The sequence below is a fragment of the Musa acuminata genome, chromosome BXJ3-7, assembly GCF_036884655.1.
Source record: "Musa acuminata AAA Group cultivar baxijiao chromosome BXJ3-7, Cavendish_Baxijiao_AAA, whole genome shotgun sequence".
NCBI lineage: Eukaryota > Viridiplantae > Streptophyta > Magnoliopsida > Zingiberales > Musaceae > Musa > Musa acuminata.
In genome coordinates, this window is record NC_088355.1 from 18,666,831 (window position 1) to 18,693,673 (window position 26,843).

At 41.5% G+C, this 26,843-nt stretch overlaps 2 protein-coding genes across 3 annotated transcripts; one reads left to right on the top strand and one right to left on the bottom strand.

Annotated features, from left to right (window-relative positions):
* The first annotated feature begins 229 nt into the window (after window positions 1-229).
* On the top strand, window positions 230-17,721 carry LOC103992038 (serine/threonine protein phosphatase 2A 57 kDa regulatory subunit B' alpha isoform). 2 transcript variants are annotated; one of them, XM_065159542.1, is made up of 2 exons: window positions 230-1,632; window positions 17,169-17,361. In XM_065159542.1, exons 1-2 carry the CDS (start codon window positions 493-495, stop codon window positions 17,220-17,222), a joined length of 1,194 nt encoding a protein of 397 aa, XP_065015614.1. In that variant the 5' UTR covers window positions 230-492; the 3' UTR covers window positions 17,223-17,361. The 2 variants fall into 2 exon arrangements, with proteins under 2 accessions (XP_065015614.1, XP_009409882.2); XM_009411607.3 differs by having other exon boundaries at window positions 232-1,632; window positions 17,180-17,721.
* A 965-nt stretch (window positions 17,722-18,686) lies between these two features.
* On the bottom strand, window positions 18,687-22,420 carry LOC135643868 (probable GTP-binding protein OBGM, mitochondrial). Its single transcript, XM_065161254.1, has 5 exons — window positions 21,381-22,420; window positions 20,959-21,067; window positions 20,540-20,622; window positions 20,272-20,334; window positions 18,687-20,188 (listed from the first exon to the last, which is right to left on the bottom strand). The coding sequence occupies exons 1-5, from the start codon at window positions 21,516-21,518 to the stop codon at window positions 18,968-18,970; spliced, it is 1,614 nt and encodes a 537-aa protein (XP_065017326.1). The 5' UTR covers window positions 21,519-22,420; the 3' UTR covers window positions 18,687-18,967.
* Window positions 22,421-26,843: the final 4,423 nt, after the last annotated feature.

A 26,843-nucleotide genomic window follows, 5' to 3' on the forward strand; every position in this document is an offset into this window, starting at 1 on the left:
CCAACTTATTGGAATTGTTTTTTTATCTTTTAGTGAGCTCGTTACAAATGTATTTTGGTTATAAGCTACCTGTATATTTACTATAAAAAAATCGGGTCCAGACATCGATCGCAGTTACCCACATCCATCCAAATCAAACATGTAGTCCATCCACTTTTAGCCAAAAAAATAAAGAGAGAAAAATAAGAAAAAGAAAAGGGAAAAAGCCACATCCTTTCATCTCCATTTGTATCCTCCTCCCTTCACTATTCTACCTTCTTTTCCCCCTCCCTTGCGAACCTCATTTCTTCTCTTTCCTTGTCACAAATCCATGGACGGATGGATTTTAACGCAGATTCCTCGTTGCTCTCTCTTCTCCCACCCCCTTCTATTATGAGGCTCTCTCCCCGTTGCCCTCCTCCGTTGTTGTAGCTCGATTGGGGCGCGGGATCGATCCGGGGACAGCAATTTGGGGCTTCGTCGGCGGCGGCGCGGCCGGAGACATAAGGCGAAATGTTGAACAAGATCATGAAACGGGCCAACCGCAAGGGCCCCAAAGCGGAGGTCGCCGCTGAGCCCCCACCCGCCTCCGCCCCCGCCTCCTCCTCCGTCACCGTCAACCACGCCTCCCGCACGGCCGTCCCCTCCCCCGGAGGCACCGCCAACCTCCTCCCCACCGGCGCTGCCGCCCCACAGATCGAATCCCTCCCGCTCTTCCGCGACGTGCCTGTCCCTGAGCGGCAGTCGCTCTTCCTCCGCAAGCTCCAGATCTGCGCCGTGGTCTTCGACTTCTCCGACACGCTCAGGTCGGCCCGGGAGAAGGAGGTGAAGCGGCAGACCCTCTCGGAGCTCGTCGACTTCGTGCAGTCAGGCTCCGGCCGTCTCGCTGAGCCTGTCCAGGAGCAGCTTATCCGCACCGTCGCCATTAACATATTCCGCTGCCTTCCCCCGGCCTCCCATGAGAACACCGGCTCCGAGGCTGCCGATCCCGAGGAGGAGGACCCCTACCTCGATCCTGCCTGGCCTCACCTCCAGCTCGTCTACGAGCTCCTCCTCCGCTTTGTCATCTCCTCCGACACCGATACCAAGGTCGCCAAGCGCTACATCGACCACACCTTCGTGCTCCGCATTCTCGACCTCTTTGATTCGGAGGACCCCCGCGAGCGCGAGTACCTTAAGACCATCCTCCACCGCATCTACGGCAAGTTCATGATCCATCGCCCTTTCATCCGCAAAGCCATCAACAATATCTTCTACAGATTCATCTTCGAGACTCAGCGACACAGTGGCATTGGCGAGCTGCTGGAGATCCTTGGGAGTATTATTAATGGATTCGCTCTGCCGATGAAAGAGGAGCACAAGTTGTTTCTTGTCCGGGCCCTCATACCGTTGCACAAACCAAAGTTAGTGGGGATGTACCACCAGCAGCTCTCCTACTGCATTGTGCAGTTCGTCGAGAAGGATTACAAGCTAGCTGATACAGTCGTTAGGGGGCTCTTGAAGTACTGGCCTGTAATTAATTGTCAGAAGGAGGTGTTATTCCTTGGTGAATTGGAGGAGGTGCTGGAGGTGACGCAACCTGTGGAGTTTCAGCGGTGCATGGTTCCCTTGTTCAAGCAGATCGCTCGCTGCCTCAGCAGCTCTCATTTCCAGGTCTGGAACTTGGTCCATCTTTTGTTTTTTCTGGTTGTTTGCTAGATGCATGCAGTTAAATGTTGCCTGATTATCAGGTCATTATATGCATTTTCATTATCCTCATGACCTTGACAAGTTAAGGTCTTCAGGACTAAATATGCAACTTGATTGGCTAGGAGATATTTCAATATCGTATATACATTTAGCTGCCATTCTTTATTTTGTGAGACACTTCCTTGCATCAGTTGGTTAGGTGGTAGCAAATGGCTAAAATTTGTTAGTCTAACTTCTCAAGAAATAAATTACCTGACTTTTGTGTTATAACTATTAATTTGCATGTTTTTTTGGTTCTATGAAATTTGTGATACTATCCACAAAATAGTTTTTGATTTAGGTTAAGTCATGTATTTTCTTTGAGAACATCATTCCTGGAGGTTTAATATGTTAGCATATTGGAAACTTTTGTTGCAAATATCCAAATCAACCGGTTCACAGAGTGCTTCTTGTCATGAAGTTTAATATACTTCTAGACCCATGTATGGCTAATTGAAGTCTCCTCGTGCAGTTTCTAAATTTGTAATATTTTCTCAAAATTCATTGTTTTAAAAAAGTAATACATCTGATCTACTTTTTTTTTGTATTCTGACGTGTCCTAATGCCTAATTTATTTATTTATTTTTTCTTTCCATTCTTAGACATCGAAAAATAACAAGAAACCATGATGTCCTAACTACATGGATCTCTCCATTCTAAAGGGGTGGATAATTCTCATTATAAGGATGTTAAAGTCTTTATACTATGTGATGCTTCTTGGTAAATATTAAAATAAGTTATTAATATGTATTATATGCACATTTACAACATTCCATGCTTGAGAAGTAGGCACAACTCTGGTGTACTATGCACTTTGCAAACATGCTGATCCAGTGATCCTTAAATGCCAATGACAGTGCACAATATGATATTTCCACTTTTGGACCCGCACATTTGCTTTCTCCTATCTTCATTGGCACATGCTGGTCATTGACCAGACAGGCATCTGGAGGGCACTGTTCTTTGTTGCTCTGTAGTGATTCATGCTGGTGGATGCTAATCAACCTGATGAACAAGGACTTGCATTATTTTCCTTAATTTTGACTTTGCAAGCAATCAACGGAAAACTATGTGATGCCTTACCATGTTTTCCAATGAATTTTGGGTACTTCATTTAATAATGAATACTATTTAGGATTTCGATTTAGTAGTTGATACTTGATACTCTATTCCTTGTGAGATGTTATGATCATACATGGTTCTAGTTGGACTGGTTCCTGGATTAATGTTTTAAGACCGGAGAGTAACTAGGAGGGTAACTAGAATAAGTTTGTCTACATCAATCTGTTCGCTGGTAAGTTTAAGGAGACAAACTTTATATATTTGCTAATTTCATAGTTGGGTTTGATAAGCTAGTGTATCAAATTCGAGACTCATTAATGAAAAGATACATTACATAAGAAACATTTATTGGTTAGTTGTTTCCTCTTGTTGGTAGCTCATATTGAAAGCATCACGCCTTTGGTTATGGAACCCTTATGCCAAAACAAGGGCCTTCGCCAAACAATTTGTTTCAGTATTTTCTTAAGTTGTTATCTGAGATGACAGTGGGTCTAGTGCCTGTGAGTTTTACCAGAAACTGTGTCTGACTATTTATCTAGGAACAAAAACCTAAACCGGAACTCAATTTGATGGATCGAACTTCCTTTATAAATCAACTTGCTGAGAACATGTTTTTTGCAGATTTTCCCAATCATGCAGCGAACTTGAGGATTTGCAAGTTCTTGTTGGAGAAGAAATCAGTGAATATTCAATTAGATGATATCTCTAATACTTCATGCTTGTGCTGAACCTTGGTGATGCAAGGAGTGATTAAGTGAAAAAAAGGTCTGTAATTTCGTACTGTACCGGAGTTTCGACGTTCGCTCGGTACGGTACGAAATTGTATACCGAGTGGTATACCATTCGGTATACCGCTTGGTATATATATATATATATATATATATATATATATATATATATATATATATAAAGCTCGGCGATGACGTCGCCGAAGCGACGTTGCCTCTCTCTTCTCCCAGATGGGGCGACGTCACCTCGTTTATTTATTTAAATAAATAAATAAATAAATAAATATATATAATCCGAAAAAGACGACGTCGCGTCGCCTCGGCGACGTCGCCGAACGTCGCCTTTTTCTAAAATATTAATATATAAATGTAAATAAATAAATATATATATATATATATATATATATATATATATATATATATATATATATATATATATATATATATATAATTATTTTTTTGGTAGTGGGTGGTACACGTACCGGTATACCGTCGGACTGGTACGTACCGCCCATACCGGGCGGTATCACTCGGTATTGCCTACCTTGAGTGAAAATATTCAAAATGAAAGTGAAGGTTCTTCCCTTGCTGATATCTAAAGTTATAAATACGATGACCCACTATATCTCAGTGGGCCATCTTTACATGTTTTAGGTTCTAGTAGATCTAATATTCAACCCAAATAATTCAGGATTCGATTCATATCATCAGTTTTTAATGCATTGTCAGTTGTTGGAAAACTTGCATAAATTGAAGGAGTAACGAACACTGGCTGATGTGAGAGGAGTGACTGCCAGAATATCATACTTTTACTAATTGTGGTTTGCATGAATTTGGATAGACCGACAATATTTGCCTACTTTAAGATTTGAACCTAGCTATATAGAGTCAAAGCCTTTCAAAGCTAACATGGACCAGTGATTTAAAAAGCGTTAGGCGCCAAAAGGCGCCAAGGTCCAAAATGCCCGATGCGCTAGGCGCTCGCCCGAGCGAAGTGAGGCGCTAAAATATAAAAATATATAATATAATTAATAAATATAATTATTTAAAATTTTAAATAAAAATATGCTATTAAATTAAGAAAATCTAAGATATAAAATTAACAGTATTAAGAAACCTAGCAATAATTTCAAATAAATAAAAATTAACAGTATTAAAATCAAAATAATATATTATTAATCTATTAACAGTATTGAAAATTAATTATTTTAAATAAACTTAATAATATTAACAGTATACAGTATATGTATACTGTTAAAAGGAAGTGTAAAGGGGTGTTAAGCCTGCTGACTGAGAAAAGAGGAAGCGGCAGCAGGAGCGGCGAGCAGCGGAAGCGGGAGCGGGAGCGGCGAGCAGTGGGAGGCGCGAGCGGCGACAGCGGTAGAGTTTGCGAGCGACGACAGCGGCAGAGTTTGCGAGCAGCGACAGCGGCGAGCAACGGGATCGGGATCGGGAGCGGTAGCGGCGAGGGTTAGGGTTGGGTTGTCACTTATATCGGTTTTAGTTGGTTCGATTGAACCAACTAACCATCGGAGACCGAACCAGACCTAAAATCCTGGTTCGGTCGCCTTGGTTAACCCAGGCGCTCGCCCGAAGCGCCCAGCGCCTGGGCTTGGGTGAGCGCCCAGGCGGCGCCTGTTTGAAGCGCGTCGCCTGGGAGATTAGCGAGGCGCTCGGGCCTCGCCTCGCCTCGCCCGAGCACCTAGGCGAGCGCCCGAGCGCCTTTTTAAATCGCTGACATGGACATGTCTTTTATGAGCATAAACACCGTTGATCAGTCTGATTTATGAGTATTGATGATAGTATGACAAATTTTCTTTGGTTAGGTGCTTGTATACTTAATCAGTTATCACATGCTTCTATCATATGAAACATTGCTCCTATTCTATCAGTGTCTTATTGTTAGATTGGGTATGTGGCATACTGTAAGTGTAACAATAATTTTTTTCTACTTTTTGGGGTTGATTACATCTCCTAAAATGAATTGACTAGATAATACAAAGAAAATGGACTTTTTTATTGAGTATACATAGTGATATTCGAAAACTAGAATATTTGAAAAAAATCATGGCAAAAATTCCAATGGAGTTACTCTTTCTGTAATTTTGTGGATTAAAAGTTTATGATCTTGGCACTGTAGGTTTCTTGACATTCCAAAAGCTCCTTTCTTTCTGTTGTAGGATGACAGGATTCTGGTTGATTTTTCTTTTTTCTCTATGGGGTTGTTAACACGGTGACGTAGGGCGAGTAACAGCAGGATAGAAAGCGAAGAAAAAACATAATAATTAAAAGATAATGGAAAAAATTGGATAACTACCCTAGTCACTTTGGCTCAAGGAGAACACCTAGGATGAGGTTCTTGTAGCTCGGCACGTCTCGCACATGAACGATGAAAACATACCATCAGAAACATAATTGTGAATCTGTGATCTCGCCTCGCACAGTTATGAGGGAAATAACTCAATTCATAGATCTGCACATCTCACACCACTCACACAAGGAACTCAATTCATTGATTCATCTTTTGATTATCCATTATAGCATTTTAGCATTTTTTATAGGCTCAAGCACAAGAATAAAAAGGAAAATACAGAAATAAGAAAAATTACAATCACATCAAATCAAATATACAATATCCTCGTTCCTTTGAAGAAGCTAATATTTTTGACTTGATTCTTTCTTTCCTGCTGATATTCTTGATTAATAGACTTTCATCGTTGTAAAGATGTATTTAAGATCTTCAATCAAAGATTTATGTATAATTTTTATTTTTTCTATATTTGCTTCTTTTTTCTCCTTGTTGAAACGAGTAGAAGTTGAGATATTACAATGTATTACATATACAAAATATCCTTAAGCTAAACAACTTTGTTTTATAAATAAACCAACTAAATTGCTCTTGCATCATTGACCCTCGGTACCAATGCCACCCAGTGCCCATGGATCGTGCCAATGTGGGATCTGCAGGATCTGGGGAATATATGCAGTCTTATATTTGTATATAGAGCTAATTGTTTTCATGTTCGAACATTGGCCCCCTAGGTCGCAGGAAGCAATCTTACCATTGTGTTTGCTTATAGGACTCCATAGAAGCTTTGTGCTTCCTCCCATTATGAGGTGGTTGGGTGTCCACACTCAATCCCAAACATCTTAATTGGTATCATGATGTCCGATTACAGTATCATTATATGCCATCATATTGTCATCAATATCTTCACATTCACTGGAATATGTCAGTAATCTGTTGTGTTTGGCTGGTTGACTTTTGAAGCTTGCACAAGGATGATTAGAGTTAATAGTTCTTGGTAGTGACTGGATCGGATCTAGTTTCTCTCTTCCATGGAACATTGAACATATCAATTAGCTGACTAAGATACAAGTTGAAATGTTATTTTCCCCCTAACCTTTAAGCTAAAACTCTATGTGCATAATGACTTGCTGGCCAAATACATGTTATCATTTGAGAAATTAAATTGGAATGTTAAAAAATGATCTTTGAAGCCATGTGTCAAATGGGAGATTAGGCTGAAAAAGGGGAAATTAGTATGATTTAAGAGATTGTCTGTGGAAAGAACTTGCAGTGATCATGTTACTTAGAGAAATTCAAGCTTAGTGAAAATAATATATATTTGCAAATCTGAGTAAAAAGAAATGCTAATGATTAAAATTTCGAATAAGTTGGTCATATTTCAACATGCCGGTGGATCATCCAATATTATAAGAGAGACATATCATCCAGCCCTTTATCATCTCTGATGTATTTCATTTAATAGGTCATGGAAAGTTGTTGCAGTTTGCTTTTTCCTTGTTGCATATTCCTTTTTAGTTGTTCTATTCTATTGATAAACTTGAATTGGTTTATGATCCTTAGATAGGTTGCTTTGAGTTATTTCGGCATAAAATGCAATTGAACAAGGTGCCACTTCTAATTTAGGAAGTTATATGACTGTACAAGAATATGGTGAAATGGAAGACACATTAACTATTGTTTTATATAACCCAGACCCACCCTGAAGTGTACTAACAGATGGTATGTCGGTATCTATCATGGTATATATAAGGGCCAAAATTTTTGCAAAAAACTAAAAGAAATCCTATTTTACGGTTCTTGCATACCTTTTTCATTGACAAATAAAATTAATATTGATAATAGATCGATACTTTGCTGATTTGGTGTCATATTTATTAAGAAAAAGTTTTAGACATATGGATGATTAGATCCAAAAATCATAAGATTTGTATTTGTTGCAAAATTAATGCTAGACCTGTAAAAATCTCAGCTCTCGTATCTAGCTTAGATCCTTGATGGTCTACCATGGAATCATTCAGATCTAGCCTTGATCTGCAAAGATCTAGCCCAGATTCATGCTGATCTAGTTTAGATCTGTGAAGATCTAGCCTAGATTCATATGGATCTAAGCTAGATATAGCATAGATCCATGCGGATGTTTGCTGGATAGGAATGGTTCTAGCCTAGATTAGCTTAAATCTATATTAGATCTACAAGGATCAAGCGAGATCTGATTACATCTAGCCTACATCTGAATAAATCTAGTTTAGATCTAAAAGAATGAAGACCTGACATTTGTAGTTCAAGCCCTAAATGAGGTCTAAATGGAAGTGATCTAGGCCAAGGCTGGAAGATAAAGCATAAATCCTAACCTAATTGCATGAAATTAGCTTAGAGATTAGATTCGGATTTACCTTAATTTGTAGAGAAATTAGATCGAATCTTGCACTTGAATCTTCTTCTTGAGCAAATAAGCCTCCACTCAATAAGTTAAATTAATTTTGGAAGAGAGTTGAGAGAGAATTAGTTGGAAATGAGAGTGCATAAGAGAAAGATGTGCAAGGGGAGACTAAAGGGAGAGGAAAGAGGTTTAAAGTTATCAATCTCTTTGGCTGAGGTGACAACCTGGACCATCCGACCTGGGGTTACTGTGCAGGGGTTTGAAGGGGTTACTGTGTGGTAAACCTTGTTTCCAACTTGGACCATCCTGAAATGAGATGGTCTGACCCTTCTCCTGAACAAGTAAAGACCGGTCACTATGTACTGGTAAGGGCGAAATCACAATCCATGGTCACTCATTTGGCAAGTTTTGAAATGTGACCTTTGTTAATAACTAATTTTACAAACTTAATTGTATGTTTCTGCTTTTGTTTTTAGTTTTGTATTTTTAGTCATTAAATAATATTCATTTCAACTTTTTAATATGAACTACATGGTATGGTAGAAAGAATTGTAACAAGTTTGGCGTTGTGAAGATTTAAGGATCATATGGTCAGTTATCCTTGATGCAAATCTTCAACAGCATCTACAATTCCTTCTTTTTACACCAGCTTCTTCTACATTCCATGATTTCATGGTTAGGATTTTTCTGCTTTTTTGTATTGTGTAATTCATACTGAGCTATCCACTACAATATTTCTTTCTAGAGCTGGAAAGTACCATCTTTTGTAGTTTGTTTGTAATTGTGGATGCAAAGAACCTATACACAAAGATCTGTATACTGTTGCAACAACATAAGATTGTGACTCTGGCATCATGTGTGATTTTGTAGACTAGAATTTGGATTCAACATGTTGTGTTATGTTTTTTCAATCGCTCCTGCCCTTTAGAGTTGGCACTTGTACACTGAGCATATTTAAAATTTTTTATAGGTTATGATTCCATAATCAGCACATCTTAAATACAAGAATCCTATCTTGAAAGAACTTTTATGTTTTGGCAAGTAAACCTACAGTTTAAACAAAAGTTAGTAAATATTTTTTTTAATAAGACTGAGATGTTTGCTAGAGATTTTTAATCATCTATCAAATTTAATGAATTTACAAGAAGAATCAAGCTTTCTGTTTGTTACTGACATTTTTTAGAACTGAAAACATGGAAAATTCTTTGTTGAACTTTTGATGATGTATTGACATCACTATATGAAATGGTCTGCTGTGCCAACTTATGTCTGCATGAATCAAGATTTTAGATATTAATTTAATATCTGCCTTGATAATCTGTCAGACAATTAGTGTTTTGAGGTACCAAGTGGGTATTCCAACCTATATCATCTGATATCATGGGAAAGAAAAGTAATAGAGAAGTATACCAAGTGATACCGTATTGTCACGGATCGAGCTAGAATTACCTAAGTCGTGAGGCAACATTGCAGCAATGTCATGGACTTAACTAGAATTGCCTAAGTCGTGAGATACTATTGTGCCATTGTTACGGACTTAGCTAGGATTGCTTAAGTCATGAGGCACCCTTGCATTATATGTTCGTAAAGGGTTAGCCGAGTTGCAACCTAGCTCACATCTCAAAGGACCTGTAAAAGAGCAAATTGATTAGTTCAAAAACCAGCGGCAGAGAAGTCTCGATGTCTCGCGAAGAGGACAACTTTACAAGCAATTTAACAAACACTCGATGTGCAAGAGAGAAAAGAGAGGAAGGAGAAAACAAGGATTTTAGAAGGAAAACGAATAGTTGCAAGTCCGCAAACGACTGCTCACCGAGTGTCGAGTACGATGGCAAGTTCTCGCAGGCTTAATGTGTGAATATATGAATCCAATCAACGACTAACACTACCCCAAAACCTCATCTATCCTTGTGCCACCCGGGGGTTCCAGGGTGCTGAGATGACTGACATTTCGCATCGTACTGTAGTCTGCAGAAAACAGGCCATGACACGCAAAAATTAGGCTATTTTAGGGCAGTTTTGCCCATTCTGGTGAGCAGTCGTTCTGTAGCGTTGCAAACTGTTCCTGCTAACAGTTTCAAGCAAAAACACACAAAAACAAGGCAAAACACACTGATAAACATATGTACAAGTAAACAAAATCGACAAATAGTCTGTTGACGAAGATGTTGTGGGTGCATGATGACTATTTGTGACATTCTCCCCCACTTAAATTATCGACGCCGTCGTCGACACTTGCTGGTAGGCTTTGATGATTGCTTCTTCATATCGTAGGGTGTTTTCAGGCTCCTATTTAGCTTCTATTCGGGGAAGTTTTCACCACTTCACTAAGTACTCAGTCTGCTCTACTTCGTTGGGTAGCTTTGTCTTGTGATTCACTAAAATGATTTCAACTCGCTTTCCGTAGGAGGCTTTGGTGGGGGGTAGCCGAATTAGAATACTTCGAGAAGCATCTTGCCGGTTTGAATGATAGGATTTCAAGTTGCTTGCGTGGAAGACATTGTAAATTTTGAGCCATACTGGTAGTTGCAACTTGTAGGAGTCATTGCCTACCCTATTGATAATTGGGAAGGGTCCTTCGTACTTGCGCACTAATCTCTTGTGCACTTTATGTCTAAAGAACTGAAGTGATGCTGGTTGGAGCTTCACCAACACCAAGTTGTCGATTTTAAACTCTTGTGGTCACATTCTCAAATCTGCCCATTTCTTTATCTTTTTGGCCACCTTCTCCAAGTAAGCCCACATAATATGTACGTTCCGGTGTCATTCCTTTGCAAAGTGATAGGCTGACGGACTACTCCCGGTATAACCAATCCAAGGTGTGAGGAGTCGATGCTACTATCCCATAATGATTTCGAAGGGACTCTTGTTAAATGCAGAGCTCCGTTGTAAGTTGTAGGAGAATTGGGCTATGTCTAACAGTTTCACTTAATCCCGTTGGTTAGCACTCACGTAGTGTCAAACATATTGTTCCAAGAGCGAATTTATTCTCTCAGTTTGACCATCCATCTAAGGTTGGAGGCTTGTGGAGAAGTATAACTTAGATATCAACAATTCGAACAGCTCGGTCTAGAAACGTCCCAAAAACTGTGTCTCGATCATTGATGATATTATGTGAGACTCCCAAATACCTCACCACATTCTTTTTCATCAATTTGGCCACCTCATCTACTGAGCAGCGTAGGGGTGCAACAATGAATATTGCATACTTTGAAAATCGATCGATCGCCACGAGTATCGATTCGAGTCCCCCTACTATCAACAAGCTTGATATGATGTCTAAGGAAATGCTCTCCCATTACCTTTCTAGTACAGGCAACGACTCTAAAAGTCTCACCGGCTTTTATTGTTTTACCTTATCTCGTTGGCAAGGCACGTTCGAACATATTCCTTTACATCAGTCCCCATATTCGATCAATAGAAGGTCCTCTCCACAAGAGCCAACATTCGGTGAATACCCGGATGTCTAGCCCAAAGAGAATAGTGATACTCTCTTAAGAGTTCACGCCTCAAATTGTTCGCTTGAGAAACAGACGCTCTATTCCCTTTGGTGTAGATGAGTCCTTCCTAGAACTAAAATCATCGTGCCTTGCTCTTTTTGATTAGTTGCATAAAGGTTATTGCTTGGGGATAATTGTACAGTCCATCCCTGATCCTGAAAAGAAAGTTGGAGTGCAACTGACTTGCTTGGCCTCCGCCTTCCAATTGCATGGCATTTACTAGCTCTACTTTCTTGCTCAATTCATCGACCACGACTTTTGCTCTTCTAGGCTTGTATTCCATTGCTATATCAAACTCAGCTAAGAAGTCCTGCCCCCGTGCTTGCTTTTGGGAGAGTTTCTTTTGAGTTTGGAAGTAACTCAATGTGATGTTGTCCGTCCTTAGCACAAATCGTATTCCGAGAAGGTAGTGTCACCAAACTTATAGACATTGGACCATCGCTGTCATCTCCTTCTCGTGCACTAGATATCGTTGCTTGGTCTCGTTGAGCTTACAGCTCTCGTAGGCCATCGGGTGACCCTCCTTCATTAGTACTCTCCCAATAGCGAAGTTTGAATCATCCATATGGACTTCGAAAGATTTCTCATAGTCTGGCAATTTGAGTATCGATTCTTTTAACACAGTAGCCTTTAGGTCTTGAAATGCCGCTTCGCATTTGTTTGACTATCGCCAAGGTTGCTCCTTCAGCAATTCCATTGGTGGAGCTATACACTTCGAGTACCCAACTATGAAGCACCGATAATAGTTGACGAAACCAAGGAACCTTCGTTGATTCGATACCCTAAGAATAAAATCTCCGTTTGAGCATAGTAGCACTCTTTTCACAAACAAAGTGTTCCCCTTGAGAACCTTGAAAATTGTTTGAAGGTGCTCGACATGCTCCTCGAGTGTTTGGTTGTAAACGATGATATCGTCCAAGTAGACGATCACAAACTTGTCTGGATACTTCTTGAATAATTAGTTCATGAGAGTGCAGAATATGGTCGGAGCGTTCATTAAGCCGAAAGGCATCACCAAGAACTCGAACGCTATATACCTGGTCACACAGGTAGTCTTCACTTCATCGCTTTCAACATTATGCACCTGCTAGTAACCTAACCGAAGGTCGAGTTTAGAGAAATATTCTGCTTTGCCTAGCTGGTCGAATAAGTTCGTGATGAGCAGGATGGGATACTTATTCTTTACTGTCACCTTGTTTATGACTTAATAGTCAACGCATAATCGGATGCTCCCATCTTGTTTCTTTTAGAAGAGGACTAGAGCTCCGAATGATGCTTTAGAACTACGGATGAGATCATCGCTTAGCAGTTTATATAACTGCTTCCTAAGCTTTACCAACTCTGGAGGGGCATGCGGTATGGTGGTTTTACTAGAGGCTTCACTCCCGGCTCCAACTTGATGTGATGGTCCACGCCTCTGCGCGGTAGCTGAGTTTTGGCAACTTGGGTGGTATAATATCAGTGAACTCCTTCAAAACGTCCATAGCCATAGTAGGTTCATGAGTAGCCTCTACGCCAAGTGTCTCTAGCTTTATTGCAGCCATGAAAGTTAATTCACCTTTTCGTACCCCCTTCTTCAGTTGTAATGCAGATATTTATTGTGGATCCTTGGTTCCTCCTCAAGAAATTGGAACCACGCAAGGGTCGTCGACTCTCATCATGCATAGGGAGTTTAGGAACGATATTGGCACCTACTTTGTTGCATGCATGAACTCCATTTCGAGAATAATTTGGAAGTTATTTAATGGCACTACCATTATGTTTGTGCTTTCACTTCATGTCCCGATCTTGATGGGGACTCTCTTTGCTAGCCCGGAGATTTGCTTAGCCTCCGAGTTCACAGCCTTCGTTTAACTAGGGCTCTTCTCTAGGTTCAGCCCAAGTCGCCTTACTTCTTGGTCGGCAATGAAATTATGGGTAGCGCCCGTGTCCATCATCGCATGGGTTGTTTAGCCATTTAGCTTGATGTCCACGTACATCAGCTCATTGCTCCCTACTTTCTGTTGCTTTGTCTTTATGTTCTCCCCCACTTGATCCCGCAATGCTTTCAACAAATGCATTGCTCCCATCCGGGGTCCTTGCGACTCCTCATCGTGGTTGCTGGATTTCGAACTACTCGAACTAAGGGCGATGATCTTGCCCTTGTCCGATCGTGGGGGGTGGAATGATGCTGTAAATGCATTGAGTGCTTGCTTTTATAGGCACTCCCTCAAAATGTGCGGTCCTCCGCACAAGAAGCATCCGCTAGGTTTTGGGGTCTTGCCTTTTGAGCTTGGCCCTTTATGGGAACTTCTTTTCTTTTGTTCACTTCCGGACTCCTTTCCTTAGGGAATATTTGGATGAGCGATTTCCCGAAGATTGTTTCTTCTTCCTCGAGTCCTTTGAAAAAACAAAGTTGGTGAGCCTTTCCGTGGCTACGATTGTCCCGATCACATCGGTGACATTCCTTCGATGTAATTCTTGTTATGCTTACGACTTCAAGCCATCAAGGGAGCTGAACAGCTTGTCCTTCTCGGACATGTCTTGTATGTCCAGTATCAGTGTAGAAAATTGCTTTACGTAGTCTCGAATGGAAGTACTTTGGCAGAGTTGTCTCAGCTTCCATGTAACAAACTTAATGTTCTCGGGTAGGAACTGAGTTCTCAACTCCCGCTTCAAGTCCTCTCATGTGTCCACTCGACACTAACCTTGTTGGATCTCTTCTCAACGTGTTTACCACCAAAGTTTTACATTCTCATTCAGATACATGATTGTTATCGAAACTTTGGTTTCTTTAGAATCGGGCCTCGTAGATCGAAAGTATTGTTCTATATTGAATAGGAAACTCTCGAGCTCCTTCATATCCCTGGCACCCCCATAGCAATGCGGCTCGGGTGCTCTCAAGTTTTGTGGCGGAGCAACGCGGGTGTTGCTTCCTCCCCGCATTAAGAGCCCTTGTGAGCAATATAATCCTTGACATGAGTTCTTTCACGACTTCGTGTAGGTGTTGCACGGAGTCTTTGGTGTCTTCCATCAATCAATCAACTAGGGAATCAACCTTGTCGATCCGAGATTCCGCCTCTTATGAGTTCTCTACCCTAAGAAGTCTTAATTGGCCTTGATAGAGTTCCTCTAAACTCACTTCAAGAACGTCAAGGCAGGTTTCTGCAGTTGTAAGCCTCTCCTTATGGCTTCTTTTCCCAGTTGGCGCTCCGGATTGTGCTTTCTCCGCTCGCGGAGAAAAGTCAACTTCTCGCTCGTCTTGTTCGCTATTGTGCTCCTCTTGAGCAGCTTCAACAGCTTGAGAGCGAGTTTGCACTTGCAGCCCACTTGTGGCTACTTGGGGCAATTGTCCGGCTTGCCCCATTTTACTTGATTCGGCACGATGCTTCACCATGGTGAGATTGCGAAACTTTTGTTGTTTGGACGAATTGCTTGCCCGCTCTGATACTACAATGTCACGGACTTAGTTGGAATTGCCTGAGTTGTGAGGTACCTTTGCGCCAATGTCATGGACTTAGCTAGGATTGCTTAAGTCATGGGGCACCCCTTGCTTATCCGTCCGCAAAGGGTTAGTCTAGTTGCAACCTCTCTCAGGTCTCGAAGGATCTGTAAAAGAACAAATTGATTAGTTCAAAAGCATGCGACGGATAAGTCTCGACGTCTCGCGAAGAGGGCAGCTTTACAAGCAATTCGGTAAATACTCTGTGTGCAAAAGAAAAAAGAGAAGGATAAAACAAGGACTTTAGAAGGAAAACGAACGGTTGCAAGTTCGCAAACGATTGCTCACTAGGTGTCAGGCACGATGGCAAGTTTTCGTAGGCTTAACGTGGCAAGTTTTCATAGGCTTAATGTGCGAACTTGTGTATCCAATCAATGCCCAACACTACCCTAAACCCCCATCTAGCCCTATGCCACTTGGGGGGTTCTAGGGTGCTGAGATGATTGACGTTTCACACCTCACCGCAGCCTCCAGAAAACAGGCCATGACATGTGAAAATTGGGCCATTTTGGGGTAGTTTTGTCCATTCTGGTGAGCGGTCGCTCTGCAGTGCTGCAAACTATTCCTGCTCATAGTTTTTAAGCAAAAACATACAAAAATAAGGCAAAACACGTTGCCAAACATATGTGTGAGCAAACAAAAGCGATAAACAGTCCATTGACGAAGATGTTGTCGGTGCATAATGATCGTTCGTGACAGTATGGTTCATAAACAATGCTTGCTTGGATTGATAAAAACCAATCGATATGTGGTATGAATGAGAGAGTGACGTTTAGACTATATGATCAAATTTCTTAACATTTTTTTTATTGATCTGAATGAACAGAATCATAGCTTTGCGAGGAATCAAACTCTGGAATACAAAGTCCATTTAGTATCTCCACCTGCGCCCATCAACCCTTTCTGCTGTACATCTGGGCTGCTTTGTGACATGCAGTTAACAAGATTTAAACCCATATACAAACCGGATATATGTTAATTTGGTTTGGATAATGAGAAAGAACATGTTTCAGTCTTCTTTCAGTCTTAAGCTGTGTGGACTGTCATAGGCAGATTAGTTAGCATTATGCTATTATACCTCCAGAGATTCTCTTATCTTTATCAGCTCCTGATAGAAATTTGAGACCTTCATTCCTTTTACACAGATGAAGTGATGGTATTCCTTTTCTTACAAACTTAACTTGGATTAGTTATTTGTTATATTATATCCTTCGTATTTTTCATTCATGTTACCTGAAAATGATGTGGGACTTCCCTGTTTGAAACCTGAGTTTCCTTTTAACTAGATTCAAGGAGTAGAAGAAATGCTTTCCTTGTAGTATATCGCTTTTGAAATGCTCCCAATAACTTTAACATTCAACTGTTGTGAATAGAGATGGACATAGCTCTAAGAATGTAACTTTACTTTTTAGATAGCATTAGTGAAGTGAAAGTTGGATATAATATTATTACTTGTTTTATCTACTTGGTCATTTTGTCTATTTTAACTGATTTCTCTTGGTTTCTTGTTAAATTTACCTGAATATTTGTGATTTTATGTTCCTATGGTATTAATAGCACATGGTAACCTTATATACAGAGTCTAGATTTTCTGTTGCTGCTCCATTTATCTATTTCTGCATTGCTTTTGCTCTCTGATTGCAGTTCTATTTTCTCTGTACTACCTATCTATTGTCTGAACATTTTCATCTCTTGCAATGAGGGAGGCCTTATTTGACAAATATTTTGTCAGTCCTTTATTTGGTTTTTCTACATGTTTAATTATCTATTGTAAATGAACATGGTTTAAAGGTAGCTGAATCGGCTTTATTCATACATATTTTCCATCAGTTTAGAGTTTCTATTGCTGTTCTTCTGACTGCAGCTTTCTTTCTTTTTTTTTTTTCTTTTTGTTGCACCATCTGGAAGATCTCCAGCACTTGAGATGCCTACTTTTCTTTAAATGACCATGATCTATATCCAATTTTTATACATATCATAACGTCAATTGATGATGAAGGCGGATTACAGGTTGCTGAACGGGCGTTATTCCTCTGGAACAATGATCATATAGTGAGCTTAATTGCTCAAAATCGCAGTGTAATATTTCCCATCATATTTGAAGCACTGGAGAAGAACATGCAGGCCCATTGGAACCAAGCGATTCATGGCCTAACAGCAAACGTGCGGAAAATGTTCCTTGACATGGACAGCGAGCTGTTCGAGGAGTGCCAGCGACAATACGAAGAAAAGGAAGCGAAGGCAAAATCAGTGGAAGAGCAAAGAGAGTTGGCATGGAGAAGGCTGGAAGCCGTTGTTGAAGCCAAGGCCGGAGGAGAAGACATGGTTCTAGCCAATTAGCCAAATTTGTGGTTGTATTGTAAGTTAAATGTATCATCTGTGGATATGCCTCGGATCATGTCAGGTTTCAAGGTTTTCTTTTTTGTCTCCTTTTGTGCATTTCAAAGAGAGATGCCGTATTTTATTCCATTCACGATCTTTTTCTTTTTATTGGTTTCCTGCAGTGCAAAGATTTCGAACTTAATATGTATTTCTTTCAGTCTGTTTTGACATCTACCTACTGCTGATGCATTGTGGAATCATATAATTGCTGAGAAACAACAGTGGAGATGCTGAGCTCAAAATATTTGTTGGTTTTTTTATGTGATGATTTCTTAAGATATGAATGAGAATTGCGAATAAATTAATTATTCACAGTTCATTCAACAACAGTTGGTAAGAATCGTCGAGCTTTCATGTATCCATTCATTGCATGAATATTGTATTATATCAAGGTCACGCTTACTAGACATCGAGTCCTTATGTTTTTGACTGCCTATATTGTGTCCTTAGCATCAGAGTCTCCTCAAAGATACATATCCATAGTTGGCTCATAAAATTATGGTGGCGAATGAAAGGCTCATTTGAGAAAAACAATAAGGAGAATCAACAATAAAGTCATGAATTATAATGGAACTTTCTTTCTCTTGATCAAAAAGAACTTCCAAGATCAAGTTTGTAGTCTAAAAGATGGAAGTTATGCATATATCTTTCAATTGGCATAATAAGAACCATAAATACTACTTGATGAGTTTGATTTAAGGAAATTGACCGATAATGTAGGGTTGATATAATGATAAGAAAGCTCCTTTATCAGATCAATATTTTGTGTCATGATAATAGTCTCTAAATATAGAGGCAACAGAAATATCACATATTGGGTAAGCCTTTTAGCCAATAACGGATGTTGACCTGCTGCGTCAAGTATAAGTCCCACAGGATTGGAGGCTGAATGATTGAGCTACGAAGGATCGTACAAGCAAGTTTTTCCTGGTCGTGGCGAGAGGAGGTAGCAGAAGAGGGAGGTGGCTGCAGCCACAACAAGACTAAGTAGGGGAAGGTTGCGGTGGCGACACTGATGACTAGGAAAGGAAGGCAGAAGGGAGAAGGGATAGAGGAGGGAGTAAAGGACGGGATTGGCATAAACAACACCAAAGATGCAAAAGCAGAGTCATGTCACTTGATGGAGTCACAAGGATTATAATAATGATGTAATCAAGAAACACTCTTACCCACTTTTAGTAAGAAACAATATTGATAGACACAATCTTCAACAAAGTTGACCACCATCCAATTGACACAGAATACATTTAACAAGCTCTGCATCCTTGCAAGATTCAAAGAAAATTGAGATAAACAAGCACGTAGCTGCATTTTGGAAAGTCTTTCTTCTACTTATTGGGGACACCTGACAAAAGATGTGCAGTGACCTCTGAATGAAGTAGCTGGTGGATACATCACTATGAAATAACTCTTAGGCTAGTCAGTCAATATGTTATCGACACAAAGTCTGTGCAACTCACTGCCATCTATAAGCCTTCTGATTCCAGCTTTTAGTTCAGGTACTCCCTCTTGCAAGACAGCACATACAGGAAATATAGGGACGCCTTGGACCCTTCTCTCTAGTTCTTGGAACACATGTTCTGCACCCTCTTCATCAATTTTGTTGGCCACTATTAAGGACGGTCGATTTGACAAACCTTCCCGGTGATGTTCAAGCTCCAAAGCCAAATCCCTCAGTTGCTCCCATGGCGGAATACCCTTCCTCCCATCCAATGCTGCTGCTAAATCAACGACATATGCCAAAACCCTTGTGCGCTCTATGTGCCTCAAGAAAGCATGGCCAAGCCCACGATTTGCATGTGCTCCTTTTATAAGACCAGGGATGTCAGCAACCTTGACGGAGAAGAAGTCCTCGTAATTTAGATTTCCTATGTTGGGCCTTAGAGTGGTAAAAGCATAATGACCCACAGTTGGCCTAGCCATTGATAGGGCCCCTAGCAATGTGCTTTTACCAGCATTAGGCATTCCAATAAGGCCAACATCTGCGATACTCTTCAGTTCCAGTATAAGAACACTTTCAGAGCCAGGTCTTCCAGCAGCCAATGAAGTTTGATATTCACCATCCAAAGTTTCTGGACTTGAAGCACCATTGCAGTAACTGACACTTTTGCGAGAATCCTTTTTTGAAGTAGCATTACCAAGGCCACCCTCTCCTCCTCGTGCAACTATTATTCTTTGCCCAGGTTGAGTTAATTCTGCAACTGAATATCGCACCACCTCCTCTTCTTCTTCCTCCTTCATCACCTCCTCATCTTCCTCTACTCTGATTTCATTTGCATCATCAGTTTGATCATCTTTAATTTCCTCGTAGGTAGTTTTGCAACATGGTTCATCATCTTCGGTGTCTTTGTCCCACTCTACCTCAGTGGAGGCAGGAGAACCAAAACTTATTTTGACATCATGCTGTGATTTATTAACATCATCTTCGGAGTACAAAGGTGACATATGCAAATCTTTCATTAGTGCTGAACAAGATGCATTGACCTTAACACTTTTTTGCTGAACAGAATTAGCTGTATCAGTGTCAACAGCTCCTGGTATTTCCCAAGGGTCTAAGGATGTGATAGAAGAGTTTTCAGCAAAAGAAGTTTCACCACTAACTAGGTGTATTACAGTGCCAACTGGTACTTGAGCAACCTGCCAGATATAAGAACTAAGTGCTTGACATACCACAAAGAAATCACACAAGATGTTAGTTGAGAAAGACACTGGAAATTCACCTTGTCAGACCCACGGCTCCCTGCTTTACTCTTTGAAGTTCCATTCCCTCCTCTTTGTGCATTCTGGAAAACAAGGTCTAGTCATAGCTTACAATATCACGTAGTAGACTGTTTAAGCCCCTCAACAACAAGCATGCTTATATAAAACTAAATGAGCTTACTTGTGTACACATTATGAAGAATCCCGTTAAAGCTATCAGGCATTGTACAAAAAGCATAATGGTACTCCAACAAAGTAACAGAATAGACAGAAAGGCTTCGATCATACCAAGTGATGCTGCAAATTGCTGAAGTCCCAAACAGCTGAAGAGCATTCAAGGATGACATCACCACCTCTTCCACCATTTCCACCTGTATTTATTGAAAGAAGAATTACTACTTTGGCAGACTAGCCAACACTGTTAAGTAACTTGAGATTATTAAAACTGATTCACTACTTCGAAAATAGCAAAGATATGAAATTTCAAGCACACAATTTGATTAAACACAAACAAATATGGTATAGCTGGGGTCATTTTGTTTGGGAAATTTCACAAACAGATAGGCTACATGTTTCGAATATCAATAATCTGCCTTCTAACTAATGAGAAAATTTCAGAATCGTGAGTTATCAGTACAATTATATATTTTGATTACAATGTTGTAATTCTGACAAACTAACTAAACCAAAAGATATTATAGTTCCACCATCAGGTCTGCCATAACGGTCAGTCCTGCTGCGTCTATAGCTGCAACACCCATTTCCACCTTCGCCTCCCTTAGTCCATAACCTAAACCTATCAACCATCCTCCGTTCCTGTAAAGGATGAACAAACGAGGTAAAAGCTTCCGTGCCATAAGCCAATAAGAAACACCATACAAATTAGAGCAGCAAAACTAGCTTGAACCTAGTTTTCAACCAAAGAAAGACAACAAAAAGGTCTTGTGCCCAAAAACGAGGTAAAGGAGTGATTTTGATCCATAGAAAACCGAATGGGCGGGTACATGCGGAAATGACAAAAAAGTAGGAACATTACAACAAAAAAATGTGAAACACGAAAAACCTTTCAATTAAATACAAGAACGAATGGAGAGATCTCATGGAACAATTGGCGACTGGCAGTGGATACCTGCAAAGGTGCCAACTTTCCCTTCTTTTTCGGGACATCAGAGTAAGAGAAGGAAGAAGGAAGCCATGGCGGTTTACGACAAGGCGATCTTCGCAGTACTCTGCCCGGCCCAAGGGTTTGGTGCCAGCGCCACCACATGTCTCGCTCGCAGCAGCGCAACAAGCGACTTTGCTCTAATCTCGACGAACAACTCAGAAGCAGTTCTCCCGACAGAAACAAATTTCGGGGGTTTTCTTGCAATTATATATATATATATATATATATATATATATATATACATCCTTACCCAAAAACAAAAAATTCTACTGTTGGGTTTTAATCTAATGATTATATGGATATTTTATCTAATTGATTTTTTTCGGGGACGCCCATTTTCCACCGGTCACCCATCGTGAGCGGCGTGGTCCTTCACCTCCGCCCCCGCTCCCACCGCGTGCGACGTCGCCCCATCCGCCTTCGCCACTCCCGCCCCGCCCCTTCTAGTTGGCGTTCTCCATCTTCCTCCTTGTCACCACTGCCCTCCAGGTCACCTACGACGCCCTTTGGCCCCACTTGTGGGCCCCTTGCCCTGTCAACCCCAACCGCACCCTCAGCGTTGCCCATCCCACTCTCGGTCGATCCGCCTTCCTCATCCTCTGCTCGTGTCGCCCTCCGCCACTCCCTCTTCCTCCCAATCAAAAACCCAACAGTAGAATTTTTTGTTTCCTCAGCTCTTGCCCACGCTGTTTCCTTCCTTACGGATGCTTCGATCGCGAAGAAGGCGAGTAAGAGGAGCATGGAGCAGATGGTAAGCGAGCCGACGATGCCTTTCTCCTCAAAGAGGCTGGACTTGGAGAACTCGGCGATGAGGCGATGGAGTCGCAGTAATCAGCAAGATGATCAACGAAGAACCGATAGCATGTTTTACTTTAGTTTTATATGCTTTTGCTTAGAAAATATAAGCAATGATAGTTTATAGCCCTCCAATGCGATCGCGCACTGTATCAAGTCGAATTATCCCAAAATAACTTCGTTTTCATATGTCACCGCTTGTTTAATGCACATCATAATTGTATACGAAACATCAGTCATCTCAGCACCTTGGAACCCCCGGGTGACACAAAGCTAGATGAGGCTTCGATATATTGTCGAGTGTTGAACAATCTTCACAAGTTCGCACGTTAACTTGATGGAAACTTGCCTTTGCATCCGACACCCGATGAGTAGTTGTTTGTAGACTTGCAACTGTTCTTTCTATCTTCTAAAAGTCATTGTTTTCTCTTTTTTTTTTTTTTTATCTTGCACTCAAAGTACTCGTTGAATTTCTTGTAAAGCTTTTCTTTTCGCGAGACGTCGGAATTTGTCCCTCGCTCGTTTTGGAACCAATCAACTTTCTCTTTTACAGGTCCTTCGAGACATGAGTAAGGTTGCAAATTGGTTAACCCTTTGCGGACGCATATCGCAAGGGCGCACCATGACTTAGGCAATCACAACTAAGTCCTAGAGGTTAGTGCAAGAGTGCTTCGCGACTTAGGTAATTCAAGCTAAGTTCGCGACTTTGCCGCAATGGTGTCTCACGACTTAGGCAATTATAGCTAAGTCCATGACACTGTGGTATCAGAGCTAGGTTACAATTTCAGTAAGTAGCAAAGAAACTTCGCAATCTCGCCATGGCAAAGCATTGTGGTGAATTGAGCAAGACGGGACAAGTCGGACCATTGCTCCAAGCAACTGTAGGTGGGCTACAAGTGCAAACTCGCTCTCATGTTGGTGGAGCTACTTTGGAGGATCATGTCAATGAACATGATGAGCGAGAAGTTGTCTACTCTCCACGAGCGGAGGAGACACAATCTGAAGTGCCAATTGGAAAAAATAGCTATAAGGAGAGACTCACGACGGTAGAAACCCGCCTAGATGTTCTTGAAGTGAGCTTGGAGGAACTCTACTAAAGCCAACGAAGGCTTCTTGGGGTAGAGAGCTCACAAGAACAAGATGAATCCTGAATCGACAAGGTTGAGGCCCTAGTCGATCGAATGACATATGATACCAAAGACTCCATACAATGTTTGCATGAGGTCGTGGCAGAACTCACTTCTAGAGTGACAGTGCTCACAAGGGTACTAAATGCAGGAGCGAGCAATACCCATGTCGCGCTACCACAAAACTTGAGGGCATCTGAGCCTCATTGCTATGGAGGTGCTAGGGACGCGAAAGAACTCGAGAATTTCTTGTTTGACATGAAATAGTACTTTCGAGCTACAAGGCTTGTCTAAAGATACTAAAGTTTCAATAGCAACCATGTATCTGAATGAGGATGCAAAACTCTGGTGGCGGACCCGTTGGGAGGAGATCCAATAAGGTTGGTGTCAAGTGGACACATGAGTTGACTTAAAGCGGGAGTTGAGAACTTAGTTCCTACTTGAGAACATACAGTTCATCACAAGAAGGAAGTTGAGACAACTCCGCTAAAGTACTTCCATCCGAGACTACATGAAGCAATTTTTTGCACTGATGTTGGACACACAGGACATGCCCAAGAAGGATAAGCTGTTCAACTTCCTCGATGGTTTGAAACCATGGGCTCAAACAAGAATTGCATCGAAGGAATGTCACTAATGTGATCGGGGTAATTACGGTCGCAAAAAGGCTCACCGACTTTGTTTCCTCGGAGGACTTGAGTAAAATGAAATAATCTTCAGGAAACTACCCTCCAAAATATTCTTGAGGGAAGGAGCTCGGGGGCAAACAAAGGAAGAAGAGTTCCCACAAAGGGCTAAGCTTAAAAGGCAAGGGCCCAAAACCTAGCGGATGCTTCTTATGCGGAGGGCTACACATGTTGAATCTCGTATTTTGATGATGAAACCACTTGATATGTGTTTATAATTTAAACTGCATTTTGAGTGATGCAGGTCTACTCGATCAGGATTAGACAGTTAACGCAGGAGGAATTGACGTTGCACCAGAGGAGATCACGTCAGGATATTGGACGGCAGAAGGCTTTGGACGTCGGGCATCGGGCCAAGGAGAGCGGAATTGCAACAAGGATATCGGGGCTGCAGAGGTCAACCGCCAATTGGGCAACAAGCTACAAGAGAGGATGATGCGCTGAAGAATCGGACGAAGCGCCAACCAATGACGTGCCGGGCAACAGAATGTCAATTCGTGTTGTAATAATTGTCTAGATTGGAGTAGAGTTTTTGCTTGTGTGTGCAGGATTAACTACGATAACGATGAAGACATAAAGCAAAACAAAGTGTCGGAGTCAAGCACAAAGGATTCGTTGTGAGTTCGAGAGTTCGACGGAAGTCCGAAGGTTCGTTGGGAATGCTGCTGGAACTAGCCAAGAATAAGTAGGGAGCTTGCCGAAGGGTTTTTCGGAAGCTCGCTAGAAGGTTCGTTGGAAGTTCGCGGAGCTCGCCGAGAAAGATCGGAGCTTGTCGAAGAAGCTCGTTGGAACTCGCCAAGATCAAATCGTGAAGTCTAGGAGCTTGCCGGGAGTCCGCAGAATGGTTTCCGAGAGTTTATCGGAAGACCGTCGGAAGTTCGCCGGGAGCTCACCGGAAGAAGTCTTGACTTACGGACTTTGTAATAGCTTAGAAAATATCTTTAAATTCGTAGTTAGTATATTAATTAGGGTTAGAATTAGGTGTTAATCCTATAACCCAAGTAGGGGCCAATTGGGCCCGAGTTCGGACTGGTTTGGGCCAAGTTTGGGGCCCGACCAGTGAGCTGAATTGGCCTAGGCGGTGGCACCGCCTAGACTGGGCGGTGGCATCGCCTAGACTGGGCGGAGGCACCGCCAGTCCACTGTCTGTCAGAAACTGACAAGCGGTGGCACCGCCACTGACAGGCGGTGGCACCGCCGGCCTCGGAAACTAAAGAGAATTCAAATTTTGGAGCCCAAATTTGAATCCTCTTGAGGCCTATAAATACCCCTCATTTCTCAGCAGAGAAAACAACCTTTTGAGAAGCTAGAAGTTGAGAAAAGCTTTAGGAAAAGTCTTGTTTTCAATAGCTTGAGTGTTCACCTCCTTTCTTTTCATTGAAATCTTTGTAAAAGGGTGAACCACTTGTAAGAGGTTGTAAGAGGGGTGTAAGAAGGAGGTTGATCTTCGCCTAGTAAAGGAAGATCATTAGTGGATGCCGGTGGCCTCGACGGAAGAGGAATCGGAGGAGTGGATGTAGGTCACGATTGACCGAACCACTATAAACTACCGTCTTCTCTAGTTTGCATTTATCTTAGTGTCATTTATATTACTGCAAACCATCTTCACTTTGATGCTCTACTTCTTTGTCTCCTTCTTACATATACCTTCAAGTTAAAACGCAATCAAAATGGTTTCAAATGAAATATTGCTTTTATCGTACGAAGTTTCCGTAAGTGTTTAAATCGTCGAAAGTTTATCATACTTTACTGTTGCACTAATTCACCCCCCCCTCTTAGTGCCGCACCGGTCCTAACAACACATGGTGAGGGAGTGCCCACAGAAACATACACTCAATGCTTTAACAACTTCAATCCACCCCTCCAAATCAAACAAAGGCAAGGTCGTCGCCCTCAGTTCAAGCAGTTCAGAATCTAGTAGCGACGATGAGGAGTTGCAAGGTCCCCAAAAGGGAGCAATGCATTTGTTGAATGCATTGCGAGGTCAAGTGGGGGAGAACATGAAGGAAAAGCTATTAAAAGCAGGGAGTAGCGAGCTAATGTATATGGACATTGAGCTCAATGGCCAAACAACCCGTGCAATGGTAGACACGGGCGCCACCCACAACTTCATTATCGATCGAGAAGCAAAGCGACTTGGGTTGATCTTGGAGAATAACCCAAGTCAAATGAAGGCAATGAACTCGGAGGCCAAGTGAATCTCTGGGCTAGCAAAGGGAGTCTCCATCAAGATCGGGACATGGAGCGAGAGCACAAACATGATGACGGTGCCACTGAATGACTTCCAAGTAATTCTCGGAATGAAGTTCATGCACGGAGCAAAGTTGGTGCCTATGTCATTCTTGAACTCCCTATATTTGATGGGAGGCAACGACCCCTATGTGGTTCTCATCTCTCAGAGTGGAACCAAGGACCCCCAACAAATATCGATATTACAATTGAAAAAAGGGGTACGAAAAGGAGAATTAACCTTCGTGGCTGTTGTGAAGCTAGAGCCACTCGACAAGGAGATCATTTACAAACCTACTATGTTGGTGAACATTCTGAAGGAGTTTACAGACGTTATGCCACCTGAGTTGCCGAAAACATTGCCTCCACGCAGAGGCATGGATCATCATATTGAGTTGGAGTCGAGAGTGAAGCCTCTAGCAAGATCACCATACTGTATATCTCCTTTAGAGTTGGCAGAGCTCAGGAAGTAGTTAGATGAACTACTTATTGAATCTTGTATTTTGATGATGAAACCACTTGATATGTGTTTATAATTTAAATTGCATTTTGAGTGATCCAGGTCTACTCGATCAGGATTAGACAGTTAA